Source organism: Leopardus geoffroyi, chromosome C2 (assembly GCF_018350155.1).
Source record: "Leopardus geoffroyi isolate Oge1 chromosome C2, O.geoffroyi_Oge1_pat1.0, whole genome shotgun sequence".
In the NCBI taxonomy this organism is placed as follows: domain Eukaryota; kingdom Metazoa; phylum Chordata; class Mammalia; order Carnivora; family Felidae; genus Leopardus; species Leopardus geoffroyi.
This window is the reverse complement of record NC_059333.1, coordinates 75,082,596-75,102,664: the sequence shown is the minus strand read 5'-3', so window position 1 is coordinate 75,102,664 and position 20,069 is coordinate 75,082,596. Positions and strand designations below refer to the sequence as shown.

General features: G+C 40.0%; 1 protein-coding gene across 3 annotated transcripts in view; it reads right to left on the bottom strand.

The window, feature by feature from the left end:
• The window catches only part of ATP13A4 (ATPase 13A4), a 125,788-nt gene extending 105,724 nt beyond the window's left edge, over nt 1–20,064 (bottom strand). For 2 of the 3 annotated variants that reach the window (XM_045502575.1, XM_045502576.1), the window contains exons 1-2: nt 18,666–18,878; nt 18,383–18,530 (exon numbers count right to left, since the gene is read on the bottom strand). In XM_045502575.1, the coding sequence (XP_045358531.1) occupies nt 18,383–18,530; nt 18,666–18,748 (231 nt within the window). In that variant the 5' untranslated portion in view covers nt 18,749–18,878. Of the gene's footprint in view, nt 1–18,382; nt 18,531–18,665; nt 18,879–19,817 lie in introns of those variants that run through there. The other variant, XM_045502577.1, reaches the window with a different exon arrangement.
• Nucleotides 20,065–20,069: the final 5 nt, after the last annotated feature.

Here is a 20,069-nt window from a genome sequence, read left to right as displayed (position 1 = left end):
GGCGAAGCAATGCCCTTGTCTTCTCTTATTTCCCTTAGTCTAATCAGTCATATCAGGCAAAATAGCACCTAAACGGAGTAGGTCATGTAACTACTCACATTCGTAGAAATACCCTACTCACCAATATGCCTTAATTCAAGCAGGTTTTTTATTTTTGTTTTGCCGAGGCCTGCCCCAACCTTCTTGTTCCCTTGTCCAGCAAAAAATAAATCCTAGCAATCTTTAAAAACACTTTGCAATAAAACTTTCTCTACAAAGCCTCCTCAGTCAAATTAAACTTAAGTTTAAAACCAAACACAAGCGGGACACGTGGGTGGCTCAGTCGGTGAAGTGTCTGACTTCAGCTCAGGTCATGATCTCACGGTTCGTGAGTTCTAGTCCCGTGTCAGGCTCTGTGCTGACAGCTTAGGGCCTGGAGCCTGCTTCAAATTCCGTGTCTCCCTCTCTCTCTCTGCCCCTCCCTCCCTCACGCTCTCTCTCTCTCTCTCTCTCTCAAAAATAAATAAACATTTAAAAAAATCTTTTTAATAAATAAACACAACCAAACACATTAACCACACACTCCGCCACTGCTTCTACACATCCAGTTATATGACTCAGCAATCTAGGGATTCCCTTTAATATTTTTCTCCTTCTCCCTCCACATCTAATTAGTTCGATGTCTATTGATTATGTCTCCCAGATATTTCTCAAGTTGGTCTCCTCTTCTCCCTTCCTGATACTTCATTAGTTCAACCTGTGCTCACACTAGAATCACTGCAAGAGGCATTGTGTCCAGTTTCACTTCTGTCTACATTGTTTTCCACATTGCTACAGAGTTACCTTTCTAAAACAGACACCTGATTACAATTCCTTACTACAGTGACCAGCCATCCCAGTTTGTCCAAGACTGAAGAGTTTCTCAGGATGTGACCTATAGTGCTAATGCCCAGAAAGTAGTTGGTTACCTACTTAAAACTCTTAAATCCCTTTAGAATGGCATGCAAAGTTCTTCTTAATCTTCCCCACACTATCTTTTCAGCCTCAACTCTCTGTTCTTTGCATCCCACTCCACCACACACACACACACACACACACACACACACACACACACCCTGCACATCAGCTTTGCCAAGCAACAGTCAGTTCTCTGAATGGAATGTGCTTTGTTCTTTCACATGTCAATACCTTTGTACATTGTGTCTCCGTGACTTAGAATGTCCTTCACCCCTAACTGGGCTTGCTCGTAAACTCCTGTTCATGCATCTAGATTCTTTTCAATTGGCACTTTTCCACTGAAGTCTTCCAGGAATTGGCTGTAGCTTCTTTCAGAATCTCATGTGTTCTGCTGTCATAGCACTAGCCCACTGAAGTCTATCCTCCGCCAGATATTGAGCCTAGGGCTTTTCTTTGTATATCTAATAGCTAGCACAGGGACTCACACATAGTAAGTGCTTACTAAATGAGGAAGGGAGGAAGGAAGGAAAGAAGGAAAGGAGGGAGAAAGAAAGAAAGAAAGAAAGGAAGAAAGAAAGAAAAAGTAAAGTAAGGAAAAGAAAAGAAAAGAAAAGACAAGAAAAGAAAAGAAAAGAAAAGAAAAGAAAAGAAAAGAAAAGAAAAGAAAAAAGAAAAAAGAAGGGAACTGTAGACCAATCTTCCTCAGGAACACAGAAGCAAAAACCCTGAACAAAACACTAACACATAGAATGCAGCAATATGTTAAAAGAATTACACACCATTACCAAGTAGGATTTATTCCAGGGATATAAAGCTACTTTAACACTCAAAAATCAATGTGATCCACCATTTTAACAGATTAAAAAAAAAAACACATGACCAGAGGCGCCTAGGTGGCTCAGTCGGTTGAGTGTCCGACTTCAGCTCAAGTCACGATCTCACAGTCTGTGAGTTCGAGCCCCACATCAGGCTCTGTGCTGACAGCTCAGAGCCTGGAGCCTGTTTTGGATTCTGTGTCTCCCTCTGTCTCTGCCCTTCCCCTGCTCATGCTCTGTCTCTCTCTGTCTCAAAAATAAATAAAAACATTAAAAAAAAATTTTAAATAAAAACGACATGATCATATCAATTGGCATGGAAAAAAACTTTTGACAAAATTTTACAACCATTCATGATAAAATTCTCAGGGAATTAGAAATGAAAACTAACTTCCTCACCTTGATACAAAGCATCTTTAAAAACACATAGGTAACTATATGTAATGATGAAACAGTGAATGTTCTCCCAGTGAGATTAGGAACAAGATGAAAATGTCTCCTCTTACTGCTCATGCTCAACATAAGAAGTTGTAGCTAGAGAAGAAAAAGAAACAAACAGCATACAGATTTAAAACAGTTTCCAAGGGCACCTGGGTGGCTCAGTTGGTTAAGTGGCTGACTTCGGCTCAGGTCTCACAGTTCCTGGGTTTGAGCCCCGCGTCGGGCTCTCTGCTGACAGCTGGGAGGCTGCAGCCTGGAGCCTGCTTCGGATTCTGTGTCTCCCTCTCTCTCTGCCCCGCCCCTGCTCAGGCTCTCCCTCCCTCTCTCTCTCTCTCTCAAAAAATAAAAAATAAAAAAATAATTAAGTCATTAAAAAAATAATAAAATAAAACTGTTTCTACCTGCATGTGATATATGTTTTTATATGAAAATCCCAAGGAATCTACAAAAAAAAAAAAAAAAAAAAAAAAAACCCTCCTGGAAGGTTATAAGATACAAGATAAACTTATAAAAATCAATTAATTATATTTCTATAACCTAGTAATAAACATTGAATACTAAAATTTGAAATGCAAGACTATTTACAATCTCTCAAAAAAATGAAATACTTAGGTATAAATCTCATGAAACACATACAAGACTTGCATGTTGAAAACTACAAAATGCTGATAAGAGAAATTAAAGAAACTTCTAAATAAATGGACTGACTTATCATGTCCATGGTATGGGAAACTTAACATTGTAAAGATTTAATTATTTTTTGAAGTTTATTTATTTATTTTGAGACAGAGAGGTGAGAGAGGGCCAGAGAGAGAGGGAAAGAAAGAATCACAGGGATGCTCCACACTCAGCACAGAGCCCAACATGGGGCCCAATCCCATGACCATGAGATCATGACCTGAGCCAAAATCAAGAGTTGGATGCTTAACCAACTGGGCGACCCCAGCACCCCTATATAGTAGAGATTTTAATTCTCCTCAAACTAATATACAGATTTATACAATTCCTATCAAAATCTCAGTAAAATGTATGTAGATATGAACAAAGTTATTCTACAATTTATTTGTAAAGGCAAATGAACTATAATAGCTAAAACAATTTTGAAAAAATGAGAATTAAGTGGAAACAAGTCTACCTGATTTTAAAAATTATTTTATACTTCCTTAATCAAGACTGTGTAGCACTGACACATTGATCAATGGAACAGAATAAAAACCAAGAAATAGACCTACATAACTCTGCCCAACTGATTTTTGATAAATGTGCAAAAGCAATTTAATGAAGAAAAAATAGACTTTTCAACAAATGGCACTGGAGTAATTGGATATCCATAGGCAAAACAATGAACCTCAATCTAAATTTTATACCTTATACAAAAACTAATTCACAGTGGATCACACACTTAAATATAAAACATAAAGTTTTAAGAAAAAAAAGTAGGAAACAACCTAGGTACATAGGGCTAGGCAAAGAGTTCTTAGACCTGACATCCAAAGCACTATCCACAAAAGAAAATATTTATAAGTTAGATTTCATAAAAATTTTAAACTTTTGCTCTGCAAAAGATCCTGTTAAGAGGAGAAAAAGAAAAGCTATTGACTGGGAGAAAATATTTGCAAACTACATATTCGATAGAGGACTAGTATCTAGAATACATAAAGAACTCTCAAACTCAACAGTAAAATACCAAACAACTCAATTACATAATTGACAAAAAAAACATGAAAATACACATGGCAAGTAAGCACACAAAAAGATGTTCAAAATCATTAGCTATTAAGAAAATTCAAATTGAAACCACAATGAGATATTACTATAGCTATATATAGAATGGTTAGAGATAAGCGGTCAAAATGGTAAAAGATTTGAAGAACCAGGATGACTCATACGTTGCTGGTGGGAATGTAAATAGTACAACCACACTGGAAAACAGTTTGGTAGTTTCTTTAAAAGCTAAACATGTAAACACCTTGCAACCCAGCAGTTGCTCTCCTGAGAGTTTATCTCTGAAAAATAAAAACTTATGTTCACATAAAAACCTATTCACAAATGTTTAGAGTAATTTTATTCATAATAGCCAAATACCGGAAATAGCTACGATGTCCTTCAATGGATGAATGATTAAATAAACCAGGGCACCATGGAATATCATGGAAAATTACTGAGCAATAAAACAGAATAAACTATTGATACACACAACGATTTAGATCAATCTCCAGGGAATTATGCTGAGTAAAAAAGCCAATCCTAAAGTTCACATACTGTATGATTATATATAGAACATTCTTGAAATGACCAAATTGTAGAAACAGAAGCAGAATAGTGGTTGCCAGGACTAAAGGAGTCCGTGTGGATGGGAAAAAAATGGATGTGGTTATAAAAAGACAAAATGAAGGATGCTTGTGGTGATGGAAATGTTCTGTACCTTGCCCTATCAGCATGAATTCCTTGATTGTGACATTTTACTTTAGTTTTACAAGATATTACCAATGGAGAAAAATGTACACAGAATCTCTATGTAGTATTTCTTGCAAACGTATATATATGAATCTACAATTATTGTTACAAAAGAATTTTTTTTTTAATTTTTTTTTTCAACGTTTATTTATTTTTGGGACAGAGAGAGAGACAGAGCATGAATGGGGGAGGGGCGGAGAGAGAGGGAGACACAGAATCGGAAACAGGTTCCAGGCTCTGAGCCATCAGCCCAGAGCCTGACGCGGGGCTCGAACTCACGGACCGCGAGATCGTGACCTGGCTGAAGTCGGACGCTTAACCGACTGCGCCACCCAGGCGCCCCATAAAAGAATTTTTTTTAAACGAATGTGTTGGACTAGATTCTCTTTGAGTGATATCTGAAATTCCATGATTTGGGGGAACCTAAGGATCCACTGGCTCTTGGTTATAAATGACTGTACTATTTCCAACAGGTGATGCTTCTTATGGATCTGGACACCAGTGTTCATGCTGGTAAGCAAGGGTCTGGGCAACCTCAAAATGAAGATATAGGTATGTAGCTACATTAGACAGATCCTACAGATCTAGATCTATTTAGAGATGGTGGGTGGGGGTGGGGAAGGAAGCCAGGCAAGGGGAACTCCTCACACAAAATGAATGGTTAATGGAAAAATCCATATCAGAAAGAACCCAGGCTTCGAAACAGAGTACTTTCCACCACAGCAGTTTGTAAATATCTATTGACCACACTGACAGCCAGTCTAGATCCTTAAATACCACCAGCCCAAAACTTTCCAGACCTTAACTAAACCATCACTGGTAGATGAGAAAACTTGGACAACCCTAACAAGTAGCATTTTACCATGGCAATAAAGAAAGAGTTTTGTTTTGGTTTTCTTTAATGACATCAGGAGCGCTTGGGTGGCTCAGCTGGTTAAGCAACCGACTCTTGATTCTGGCTCAGGTCATCATCTCACTGTCATGAGGTGGAGCCCTGCGTCAGCTTTGTGCTCTGCATGGAGCCTACTTAAGATCTCTCTCTTCCCCTCTGCCTCTCCCCCACACGTGTATGTTAAATAAATAAATAAATAAAAATAAGGCCAGAAAAAAATAAAAGCGATCAGAAGGACAAGAGTAGGGTCAGCAAAGTTCTTCTGTAAAGTAACACACGGGAAATATTTTCAGCCTTGTAAGCCTCGTGGTCTCTCTGACAAGCATTCAGTTCTGCCTTTGTGGTACAACAGCAATCAGAGACAATCTGCAAACAAATGCAGGCGGCTGTTTTCCAACAAAACTTTATTTTCAAATAAGTTAGTGGGCCTGATTTCACCCACAGTCAATAGTTTGTGGTCCCCTGCCATAGAGAAACAACGGAAACATTTGGTTTTTGTGCCTATCGTAATGGTATTTACCTAATGAGGTTACCGTGAATAAAGTATCACATCGAAGTGCGTAGCAATGGGCATAGGACTAGTAAATAGTCCACAAATGTTAGAAAAGTACATCGTCCCTGGGGTAATGAAATATTCCACTTTTATTTGCATATTCTCGCTATTTTTTAATTGGCCAATGAATTTACTCACAGGTACTCTGTATGTAATTATTTCAATAATGTTAAAACTCAAAAAAAATTGTTTTCCTGTTCTGGGAGCTTATGCAAAAGTTCAGAAGGAAGATGATTAGATTTTTCTCCCCATAAGGTTGAAATCCCCCACAATCAGGCTTTTATTAAAGAACAGATACTATAACTGTGACGACAGGGGATACAGTTTGATACCAAAATAATAGAAATTCTAACTTTTACTTATTCCTCATATAGCAGAAACAGCGGGAGGAAGCTACATGGGAAATTTTCTGAAATGAAATATGAAGGCCCCCTAGTTTGTTACTAGAGCCTCATCGTGCGCTGCGCTGAGAACTGACCCTTTATAGGCACTTGCTATTTTTGCCTGAAAAGCCATTAAGTAGACACTTCAACTTCCTAGTACACACTCTCTCTTCCTAGTTCTCTGGGATGGACAATGGCAAACATGCACTTCTGAGCATCAAAACCAGATCCTATCCTGGCAATTCCTTATTAGCCTAGATCTCTACTCCTTAGAAGGATTTTGAAAGAATGTGCATGCCTCCAAAGGGTATGATTTTAGGCCACTAAGAAAGACTCTGTTTAAAAAAAAAAAAAAAAAAAAAAAAATCCCAGGGCACCTGGGTGGCTCAGTCAGTTAAGCATCGGACTCTTGGTTTCAGCTCAGGTCATGATCTCACAGTTCATGGGTTTGAGCCCCGTGTGGGACTCTGCTGACAGTGCAGAGCCTGCTTGGGATTCTCTTTCTCCCTTTCTCTCTGTCCCTCCCTACCTTGTGCTGTCTCTGTCTCTCTCAAAATAAATAAACTTAAAAAAAAGAAAGAAAGAAAGAAAGAAAGAAAGAAAGAAATCCCTCTAACTTACACAAAACACAGACAAGACTCATATGCAGAAATGTTCACTGCAATATTAGTAGTAGAAGTAAATAAAAAGCAATCTTCAAATATAAGAATAGAGTAATTATTAAGTAATATTATGTCATTAAAATAATGTTTATTATGTATTTTTAATAACATGAGGAAAAACATATGTAATAATATTAAGTGAAGAGAAACAACATAAAATTACACAGTGCAATTTCAAATTTAATTGAAAAAAGGTGAGGCACAGACAAAAAAGACTGGAAGATAAATAGATCAGATAAAATACTAATGACATATGCCTTGGGTGATGGAATCATTGTGATTCTTCTTTTACATCTGTGTTGCACACATTTTAATCTCTGAATATGTTTCACTTTTAAAATTAGAAAAATAAATATTTATTTCTTTTTAGAAAAATAAGCACATATATTTAAAAGCCCTTTTCTACTTCTTCACAGATAATCTAAAATACCAGCAAGAAAGCTCCAAATGTTATATTCTCTCTAGCAAAGAAAATTACATAGGGGAACTGCCTACTTTAAACAATGTCTTTCATGGGGCACCTGGGTGGCTCAAACATCCAACTCTTGATTTCGACTCGGGTCGCGATCTCACAGTTCACGGTTTCGAGCCCTGCGTGGGTTCTGTCAGTGCAGCGCCTGCTTGGGATTCTCTCTCTTCCCCCCCCCCCCGCCCCTCCCCTGCTCTCTCTTGCTCTCAAAAATAAATAAATATACATTTAAAAAATAAACATTATTCAGTTCAGTTAAACTATTATTTATTGACTATCAGACTGGAAATTCTGGTTTCCATTGATATTTTTTGTTGAGACCACTCAGTCCCCATTTGTCTCACTTACTTTTTTCTGTCAAACCACCCACTTCACCACCCTCAGCTTTACTTCATGTAGAGCTGACTCTGACCCCAACTGCAGACATGGACATGTGCCTCAGAGCTTGGTATTCTCCTGGCCGCACTAATAAGTTTGAAAAGGGGATGATCTAATCAGAGCCAGTGAGAAAACAAATGAGTATTTTGCTGCAACTATGGAAAGAAAGGCAATTTTTCCCCACTGGTGTAGTCTGAGGACACGTAATATCCTCAGTTACCAGAAGGCCCCCTGTATAAAGTCTGAGAATAAAACTGTTAGGACCAGATTAACAAAGGCCAGCTACTTCTAAGCAGGAAATTCTCTACCAGAACGAAAGCAAAAACCCACTGATGCTGGATGAAGGATAGAAGTAAATATCTTCTACAACTTGCCATCCTGAAACCAAGATTCTACAAAATCAAGCCCAAGCAACTGCTGGCGGAGGGGCAGAAAAGCCAACTGAAGCCAACTTCAGATATAAGACATAGCTGCCATGGAGAAGATAAACAGGAATATTAATAAAGCACCGCTCATCAAAGCCCAGACACAAAGGGATTGCCTAAGACAAAGTTGAATAAGGGTAACAGATAACCTTCTCTACCCCTTCTAGAAGCTTAGCACTCGGTGGCAAGCCTAGGAGGTCACCGTTGGGGAAGGGACAAGAGCATGAGGAGACACCACTTGAGTAATGCAGGCACAGATGGCTGAAAACTGAAGAGGTATCCCTGTTTGCTTCTATGCCCAAAAGATCAGAGAACTAGTACTTTTGTAAAAAGAGACCTGGAGCTGGGGCGCCTGGGTGGTGCAGTCGGTTAAGCGTCCGACTTCAGCCAGGTCACGATCTCGCGGTCCGTGAGTTCGAGCCCCGCGTCGGGCTCTGGGCTGATGGCTCAGAGCCTGGAGCCTGTTTCCGATTCTGTGTCTCCCTCTCTCTCTGCCCCTCCCCCATTCATGCTGTGTCTCTCTCTGTCCCCAAAATAAATAAACGTTGAAAAAAAAAAAATTAAAAAAAAAAAAGAGACCTGGAGGTTTTGTCTCTCACAAGCTATTGGGGGAGAAGGATAAACACATGACTCTACTATAAAACCTTGTGAAAATTGCGCGAATAGGCAGTTAAATCTACTCCAGACAAGGAAACGATCGAGTGTGACCCAGGGGTTCCCATACAGCTTTAAGGCATGGAATCGGATTTGAGATGGGTTTCTGGTAAATCGGCAGGACCATGGTGGTCAGGTATCAAGGAGAAGACATGTCCCTGGCAGAGAAAGTCTATAATGTACTCTGGGAAGAGCAAGCAGACCACATTTGGGAGAGCAGAGAAAATGGCAAGTAAATAACTCTCTGCTGTAATTGGGCTAAAGGAAAAACCTCCACAAGGTGGCATGGTCTCCTACCTAAAGATCCATTCTTTGCTTGATGATTCCAAGTTGAAGGAGAGCAACGTTGAAGGTAAATGTGTGCCATAAAAATCAACCTCATTTTTCCATTAAAAAAGCAAGTAAAAGTAATTATTTATCTACCCAATTCATTTCTTGGATTATTTTGTTTTTGAACTGGCCTCAAAACATTAATCTCACCATATCATCTCTACTGATTCTGAGACTTGAGTCACAGTTTCAAAATCTTCCATTCATGGCTGAGAGATACTAATAGATCCTGGAAATGCCAAAATAATTATAGTCCCAGCCAGAGCCCTCTGTGTATAACTAGTAAAATCAGAAAGTGTCCTAGCCTGGGGGACATATTTCTCTGGAAAGCACACAGCACACTGGGGCCTCCCCTCTGCCCTGATACCTGAGGGGGCATCTAGGGCATAGCTGTGTTCATTCTCCATAAGGGAGGCCTTAGGCTGGGGACAGAGTTGAGGAGGCAGTGTTTTGAGCTGCCTTCCATCTCTACCCAGGCTGTGGTTTCAGACAACTTATCAAGGTTTACATGACAGGCATCCAGAAATGGGATTTAGGCCATGTAGGTAGGCGGTCCCACTCTGGCTAGTCTTCACAATGCTTTAAAATAGCGGCAAAGCCTTGAAACTGGCACCCAGGAATGAATCTCCTCTGGACACGTCACCAATGCACCAATGCTTCTGAAGGCCAAGTTCCTGTGCTCTATGTCTTCTGGAGACCTGAGGACCCTATAGGGTTCAGCACTGGTTAATCATTTATCAGTGGGTTTACTCTTTATTCAGAAGTAATTCACATAACAACTGCCATAAATTTCAGTTCCCACTTGGCATAATGCCTCCAGATGGGTTGTCCTTTTCTTGACTAAAACACTCATAGTGCTTTGAAAAAAATCAAAAGTGTCACTTAAATTTCTTAAGATATTTCACAGTGATTTTATCCACCTGTTTTAGAACTTTTGAAATCATATCCTTTGTGTGTATTAGAGAAGGCCTCAAGAAGCCATTGGCCTTGGTCCCTGGTTCAAGCTAGTAAGGTTTTATTATCTCCACCCTGTAAATGAGACAAAGTCAAAGAGAGGTGACTGTGATTTGCTTTAAATGTGAAAGAATAAATAACGGCAGAGCCAACACAACAATGCTAGTAGTCTCCTGTCTCCTAATGTTGTATTTCTTTCAGTTACAGCCCTGCTGTTTTTGCCACCATTAACAGCTAAAGTAATACATTCAGAATTCAGAAAAATTAAGAGGCAGTAAACAATTATGTTTAAACTGGGCTGAAGCCATAGCCTTTCATTTACTTAGCCAAATGAATCTGGTCATGCTACTTAACCTCTCTACACCTCAGTTTCCTCATCTGCAGAAGAGACGTGATAATTCCTTACAGGGTTTCTGAGAGAATTAAGTACGTTACTGTGTGTAAAGTTCCTAGTCCACGTCGATCACCATATAGGTATTTGCTACTATTATTGTCACTTCAACTCCCGACCTGTTCCTACTTTTCCCTGTGGGATTCAGTGCTTGCATCAACTCCCCCCCCCCACCCCCGCCCCCGGCCAACTGTACAAACTAGGAACCTTAAAGACACCCTTAATCCTACTCATCCTGTTCACCTCTTCTCTCTTACCCCACAATCTATGGATCATGAAATCTTCTCAATTCTAAGTATCTTTCTTTTTTTTTTAAGTTTATTCATTTATTTTGAGAGAGAGAGAGAGAGAAAGAGAAAGAGAGAGAGAGAGAGAGAGGGGGGAGAGATTGAATCCCAGGCAGGCTCTGTGCTGTTGGTGCAGAGCCCGACTCGGGGCTCGAACTCACGAACCCTGAGATCATGACCTGAGCTGAAATCAAGAGTCAGACGCTTAACCGACTGGCCACCCAGGCTTCCCCAAGTCTAAGTAACTTTTCAAATCCACTCTCTACTCAGCATCCTCTGTGTCAAGGCGGCAGTTGCAACTGAATCTCTCACCTAAGATATTTCAAACACCTCCTGCCTGGTCTCTCCTCCTCCCACCAACCTTCCTCCCACCATGATACAATATTCTTTGGAAAGGTGAATCCTACCATATCATTTCTCATTTCCAGGAGCAGCATCATTGTGTCCACCAGGCTGGCAACACAATCATTCTAACCAATTCTAGCTCCACCACCAAAGATTCTAATTCAGGACGTCTGGAGCAGGGTCTAGGAATCTATTCTTTACAGATTCTTCAACTTGATTCTGGCACAGTTTTTTCAGGGACCAGTGTTTGGGAATCAAAAGGGTAAAATGTGCACTCGTGAGGGTGTCTTATAAAGCCTTTCATGATTTTGCCCTCACCCACCCCTCCAGGGGAATTAAACGCCACCTCTCCCTTTGAAGTTGTCTTTGACTGAGTTTCTCTTTCATCTGCACTCCCACAACTCCATGTACATAACTCTCCCAGTGGCACCTATTTTATCATACTCTCATTACGTTTGTGCCCCTGGCTCCCCCACTTGTAGGGCCAACTTCATGGCCATATGTCTGAGTAATTCCTCAGGGCCCTGTGCTCAAAAGAGCCCTGAACTTGGCTTAATGCTCGGCTAGAGCCACCCTGAAATTCTTAATAATTGTTGAACAAGGGGCACCTCATTTTCATTTTGCACTAGGCCCCACAAATTATGTACTCAGGCCTGCCCGCTCGACTGTGAACTCCTTAAAAACAAAAGCTTTTTGCTATTCACTCAAAATCCTCGTTGGTTAGCACAGAGAAGTCTTGGCACAGAGTAAGGGTTTGGTAAATATTTGTTGAGTTGATACATGAACGGATGAAAGGATAGCATAAAGGATCTCATAGAAAAATAGTGTCGTATGGCTAATTAACTCCAAAGAATAAGCTCTGTTTATGCTTGGAGGAAAGAGGAGTCGATTGATAAATTCATAAGATGATTGGCCACTCCAAACAAATAACATACAATTTCCTAAGTTTCTTTTTAGATTATTCAAACTGCTTCTCCCTTTAAGCCCTGCTGCCTCCCTATTCTCAGAATGCAAAATTACAGGTTAATGGAGCTTGCAATCATGCTATCAAAGATGCCCTGACTGTGTGTGCCAAGCACTATGCTAAATTCTGAGGCTAGGGAGAACGGGAAAGGGGAGGCTAGAGAAAGGTGAAGCAAGCAGGGTCCCTGTCCTCAAGAAGCAATTAAATCTTACCCCTCAAGAGTTTATGTCCGAGATGAGTTGACTTCATGGGAGTTCTGCAGCGATGAATCAAGAATAAAGACACTAGACTTGGCCAGTGGCCCAGCTTCCTGAACACTTCTACTGACAAAATGTCTCAGTCTGAACACAATTCCCCCACTATGAGATCTGTGGGTTCACTAGTTAACATTGGCAACCGACTCGGAGGTGCTCACGGAGCATAATAAATAAACGGCTATTGAGGTGGGGGGGGTGTGCTTTCGCTTCCTGGTGTTAGAGAAGAAAAGACGAACATCGGCTCTGAAAGTGAGCCAAATAATTGGTGAGGACAGATGTCCCTTGCTCATGCTGAAGGCATGACAGGGCTTTCAAAGTGGCAAAGACCACACACCACCCTGCTGCCTTATTATGCGCTCATCACAGCACTGACTTCTTGCTGTTCTCAGAAACGACATGGAAGTTCAGAAAGAGTTTCTCTTGCTTTTCCCCACTCACCAGGCTTTAGTTATGCAGTCTACTCGTTGCTATGACATACATGATAACGTTAAGAGATTGCGGTCAAAAAACTATAAATGCTGCTAAACATGTAGAGATGTACTCAATTTCAAGCCAAGGAAATGCAAAAGTAATACAATAATAAAGTATCATTTTCATATATCAGACGAGCCAGAGTTGAAAAGATGGATAATGCTCAACACTGGCAAGTGGGGTAGAGAAAGCAAATATTCTCTAAAACACAAAACAAAACAAAAAAAATTGCGAGTCAGACTGTAAATTTAGTACACAATCTTATGAGAGGCAATTTGGCATTATGCATCATTCAAAATTTAAACATACATCCCCTCTTGTGCATCAGTGCTATTTCTAGGACTTTATCCTATGGAAATAAACTGACAAATATATGAAAGTACATGTACAAAGTTGCCCATCGCAGTCAAAACATTTAGAACTAACACAAGTGTGCCACACGAGGTATTTGCTGAATATGGCATAGTTCATTTAAATACAATTTAAACATTAAAATAGTTATGTGGAAGCAATAATTATCAAAAGGAAAATATATCCATGATATGTTTTTAGCAGTGATGAAAAGGACAGCATAAAAAAGTATAGATGGAATGATTCCATTTTTTGTTTAAATAAAATATACCTGTGAATGTGTATGCATGTTTAGAATAGAGTGTGATTGCTTTTATTGTGTTTTGGCATGAGGCATAGTGCAAATAAATGGGTGATCTCCAAATACAACATGCTTCCTGTATTTAGACATGTATCAGGGGGAAATGGAAGTCTTGAAGAAATAATATGTTCGGTGGTATGCTGGTAAATATTGAACAACTGGCCTTCCTGTGTTGCATTTACCGATTTCTATGGCATAAATATTCGCAACATTATTCATTTCAGGCTACTGAATGTGGAGTCGAAAGAGACATAAGTAGCACACCATTATGTAGTATTTCCATGATACAGATACACAGATGTAAATAAACGCAACAGTATAGATAATAGTAAAGTGTAGTAAAAAATTACTAAATTTTATATGTTAGATGAATTTTGCATATGCACTTTTTATAAGCCTAGAAAGAGAGTCAACAATACTGATCATGGTCTGAGTGGAAGATTTATGAATCCTGTCTACTTCATTTTTTAGACTTTTTTTGTCATTTCAGCATTTTTATAGTAAACATGTTATGTTTATAATCAGAAAACAACTCAAGGGTTGATTTTTTTTGTATTTTCTAGAACCTAGGAAAGAAAAAAAAATCGAGGAACATTACTTTCAGAAACAAGTCTCGCTAGAATAAAACACTTCCCCCAAAGGAGTATGGTTTCATTAGGGTGTAACTAAGGATAATGGTAAGCAATATTCTAATCAATTAAAGCAGGATATCTTTGTTAAGTCACCGTGTAAGGAAATGAGCACTCAATATTTCAAAGATGTTTCAAAGCATAAGTATGTAACAATAGAATTCAAAGGAATTCGAGCTCCCCGGTGGTCGGATACTCTCCCTCTACAATGGAGGAAACATAATCCCAAGACAGGGAGAGGTTTTCTCAAAGTAAGCACTACAAGGTCTAAGGGAACTCAGTTCCTCTCTTTATAAATGGTCTCTGTAGCTTGTGAATAGAAGTGTACATTCCTTCCTTGTCATTATTTAGTGAGAAGAGATGACCTCATTTTGGGGGGTAGTAGTCATTCAATTGGTTAATTGTTGAAGCCCTGACTCTTCCTTTGTTTAGATAATAGGAGCTTACACTTACCTAGAATTTTATACTCCTCAAAACCCTTCCCCATAGCTTATTTCAGCGGATCCTCATATGAGCCCTGTGAGACAGATAGGGCAAGAAGGACCACTCCTATTCGACAAATACGGAAACAGGCTAGAGCAGCAAGTGGCTAGCCCAAGGCAAGTGAGAGCTGGGCCTCTGGTCCACTTGAGGAGGCACTGCCTAGGAGTCAGTCATCTGGAGGAACCTGTTCTGAAGGTTACTTCCCCCCCCTTTCTTCCTCGTCCTTCTAACAAATTCTTTCTTCTCTTGCCTCCTGTCTCATTTTGCACTTACGAAATATTACTTTCATATCACCTAGAGTTGCTCTTTAGTTCCTATTACTTTTATTCTGGAATGGAAGACAGTCCCAGGCATCTTTAGGCCTGGAAATATTCTGGTTATTCATTTGACATGAGGGCTAAACCCCCGAATGTTGTTTTTTCTTGAAATTTGAAGTCATTTCTGTCATTGAAGGAATAACTTCTGCAAAGGTCCAAATAATGTATATTATAAAGCAAGAAACTGTAAACAGTTTGGGGTGACATATTTGTAGATAATTTTTTGGCTTTCTAAAAGGGATTAAAATTGAAGTCAGAAAAGATGGACTTATTCAGGAATTACAAATCTACAAATCATATACAACAAAACAGATCCTAGAGAATCGAAGATCAGACGTTCTCCCAAGCTTTGTTATATCAAGGGAGGAAGTGTGATCTGTTAAGAGTACAATGTCCTCGGGAAGGATTGAAAAAGGTATCACCAGGCTATGTTTAGGTCCAGAGGCAAAAAGAGGTACCAACTTAATTCATATGGTATCTCAGCTCCTGGACTTACTGGCTGATGCAACCTTAGACAAGTAAATTCTCAGTGCATCAATTTCTTCATCTTTAAGGTGTGATTCATAGTATGTACCTTACAAAGTATAGTAAAAACCAAATTAGCTAGTGGCCAAGAAAATACTGGGTAAACTCAATCTCACTATAAAAATATGTGGACTATCTTTTAGATATCTTAATAATTTTGGGGGCACCTAGGTGGCTCAGTTGGTTAAGCATCTGATCTCCACTCAGGTCATGATCTCATGGTTCATGAGTTCAAGCTCTGTGTCAGGCTCTGTGCTGACAGCTCGGAGCCTGGAACATGCTTCAGATTATGTGTCTCCCTCTCTCTCTGCCCCTCCCCTGGTAGTGCTCTCTCTCTCTCTCTCTCTCTCTCTCTCTCTCTCTCTCAAAAATAAATAAACATTAAACAATTTTAAGGCATCTTAATAATTTTTGTGAGATCTTGCCATTCACAACACCATGGATGGACCTAGAAGCTACAGCGCTAAGTGAAATAAGTCAGAGAAAGACAAATACCACATGATTTCACTCACATGTGAAATCTAAAAAACCAACCAAACAAACAAACAAAAAACAGGCTCAAAAACAAAGAACAAACTGGTGGTTGCCAGAGGGGAAGGGGTTGGGAGAATGGGCAAAATAGGCGAAGGGGACTAAGAGGTACAAACTTCCAGTTATAAAATAAAGAAGTCATGGGGTAGGAAAGTACAGCATAGGGAATATAGTCAATAATATTGGGATAAAATTGTATGGTGACATACGGTAACCTCACTTATTGTGGTGAGCATTTTGTAATGTATAGAATTGTCAGATCACTGACAATGGAATGTCCACCTGAAAATAATATAGCATTGTGTGTCAGTTATCCTCTATCATAAATAAGTAAATAAAGAAGTAAATAAAAAATAAGTAAATACATAAATAAATAAGAGATCTTGATAATTTTGGAAGTTTACAGCTCTGGGCACGGGGAATGGAGCAGTGAGTTACAAGGGACAGAATCAGACACAGCAACAGGCAGGTGGCCAGGTCTCTCCAGGCGGAACAAGATGGAGAGCCCAAGACTGCATACTAATGGCCGCATCTCCCCATTAGGGAGACCGCTGGCCAAATGACCGCTCTCCGGGAAACACAGAGTGCCTCTCCATACCAAAGGCTGCCTCCTAACTGGACTTTCAGAGGCACACAACATGAAGTTGACACCCTGCTGCACCAGGCGGTGCCATTATGAGGATGAACTGTGAACAAAATTGCTACACCGCAATGTGTAGGCTAGAGTAGCAGGACGGTGGTTTCCCTAGCACTAGGAATGTCTACTAGCCAGTGGATGACTCTGAATGAAAAATCGTCAAACAGCAGAAATGAGAGTATGAGAAAAGAGTGGGTATGTTTCCATCTGAGGATTTGAGGGAGGAGCCCCTGCCTTCTGGCGAAGGGATTCCAAGATGAGGGTCAAATTTTCAACTCAATATGGGGAATAATAGAAGATTCACTCCTCAACATAGGATCAGAGGTCATCTCTAGTGATATTTGCTTAGGGCCTAAAGACACTTGTCATTCGGCAGAGTCAAATCCAAAAGAAGTAAGGAGATGGTTAAGAAGCCCATGTAGATTTGGGTGCCTTTTATTCCCTTATAATTTTTTCAGCTTTGATAGCAAAAGGGATCTACTCTTGAAGGTCCAAAAAATGTTGTTGCTATAGGAACAGGTAAGCAGATTAGACTTGAAAGACCAGTTTAGGAACAAAGAATTTAATAGTCAGAGCTAAAGCAATTAACCAAGAAAAATTTTAAATAAACATCTTTTGGGTTTCTTATTTATATATTAATTCCAAGAAGATAAAATGCTATTATAGAATGGGAGTATCACATTTTAACATTTTAATTACACCATGACTGGTATAGACTATACTTACACAATCAGCAGAAAGGCCTTATTAAGCAGAAGTACACATTTCTAACTCTCTCTTGATTGCATTGTAATTGACAAATACAGCTTTAAATTCAGCAAGAACATGAGAATCATCTTTGATTTTCCTATAGTTCCTCAGAGGAGAACACATCTAAAATAAAAGAGACAGTGAACTGCAGAAAGTTTTTTGTAATCAATCTCTATACCTAGAGACATACAAGCAAAATTGTAGAAGTCAACAGCGAAGTGTGTAGGCTGATAATTGTTAATATTTTATGTTTTCCCAGTCCAACATTCTTTGTGAACACAGATATGTGAGAAGAGAGTCAAAGACTCAGCAGCACTCCTACCTCACTGTGGATGTTCTGTTTCTTCCTATCAAGGAATACACTGCATCCCAACATTAGGGATTTGCTGAAATCATTAAAGTTCTGAACAGAACTTGCTAGACTCGTGAGGCTCAAAAATGCTTCATAAAGTGGCATTGTGCTTCTCTCCCTTTCTGTTTCATTTAAAAAGAGAACATTCTTGATTAAATGAATACAGTGTTTTCATTCTAGCAAATTTCTGCTGTCAGAGATTACATTTATGGGACAGAGAGACTTTTTGGACACTACCTTTTCTCACATAATACCAGAGTCAAATTGCAAAGAAGCATGTGAATGTCTGAGAGAGTGTGTGTGTGTGTGTGTGTGCATACGCATGCGCATGTGTGTGCATGTGTGCGTGTGTGTGTGTGTGTGTGTGTGTGTGTGTGGCAGGGGACAGTATCGGAGGCTGGGGAATGGGAATAGGAAGAGGGGAGTGTGGCTAGAATCTTACCATTTCATTCTCTTCTCCTTCATTGAGCAGAGCGTGCTGGCCCTTCTCAAAGTGGTCCCCCATGAAAAAGTGATTCCACTCCTCCCTGGCCTTCCTGAGCAGGAGCCTCCGAGACCAACCTGCCGAGCCACCGCAGCTAGCCAGCTGACTGAAAGAGTTAATGATTCTCCAGGTTAAGATTCCTTCTTATGCACACACCTACTCTCGGCAAATGACAATACTTAGCAAACTGAACTCCTCCCACCAGTCGCCCTCTGCTTGGAGGAATTTCTGCCTTGCTTACAGCATTGTCTCAGAGCAGCTGTCCCCAAAGAGGCTGCTCCCATGCCGGTCTTTTTGTGCCCAATTTACAGGGAAAGAACTCATTGCCTACCCAGTGCCTGCCAGCATAAGACATCTGACTGCAAATCCAACAGGACAATGCCGAGTTGGCAAGACCTTTCCGAGGAGTGGGGGAGCGGGCTCAAGAACTCCCAGGTCACTGCTTTATTCACAGAGGCTAAGGAATTGGGGTGGGGGGGTGGGGAGGGGTGGCTGACAGAGCTGCAGATTTTATTTGATTACTGAAAGCCCCAATCCACCAGCTTTTAATAGTATCCTCATTCATTTTGCTTACAAAAGGTACAAATTACGACTAATCCTCTTCCAAAGTTATTTGTAATCACATTTCTTTGTGCATGCAAAAATGTTCTACTCAATGTGTATGTGGAATTGAGTTTACTTTTGGGAAAACCATAGAGAAAGAACAAAGGTATAAGCAAACTATTGTATGTGGTCTCCTCTCACTAAGATATTGGTGGTTAAACTCTTGAGGAAGTCTAGAAATAAAATATTCACATGACTATGTGGCAAGACTAATTTTTTAATTTATCCACACCTTCATTCAATATACATAATCTGAGCACGGGGACTGCCCATATAAATCAAGTGATATCTGCTACCCTCAGACTGACATCAGGATTCAAACGTACAAATAAATATGATAGAAGGCGGTTTGTTACTATGAAAGCTGGACCAGAAGTCTGAGAATGCTGTCAGAAGCCTCAACATGGTGTAGGGAAACACACAGCCACTGTGGCTCTGGAGAGAAACCTGGATCCCAGCTGCTGGTCCATGCTCTGTGAGCCGTGTGATTATTTAACCTACAGGAGCTGCCTCTTCTCATCCAGTAATTTGAGGCATTGAATGAGGACTTGGGAGAGCATATTGTACAGCTCTGATCAAGTGCTGTTGGTGTCATTAAACTAAAGGTCCAATATAACAGTAGATAGTAGTACATAGTGGTTAAAGGTGTGTGCCCTGAACTTGAAGAGCCTGGGTTTCAATTTGGGCTGTGAACCAAGATGGCCTAGTTCTGCCATTTTAGGATAATACATGTCATAAGCTTTAGAAAACCTTTATTTCCTCACATAAAGGTGATGATAATAGAACTTACCTGAACTAGAACTTCCTAAAACTGTTGTGTGAAGAACAGTACAAGGGAAGAAGTATGTGTTCAATAAAGTAGAGTTATTTTTACCTTTACTGTGTCCACTCACTCCTTCAAGTTACAACTCTTGGCACTAATATCCCCAACTTGACCCTAGTAGCCCTAACAAGACCACAACTAGGGGTGCCTGGGTGGCTCAATCGCCTAAGAGTCAGACTCTTGACTTCGGCTCAGGTCATATCTTATGGTTCATGAGAT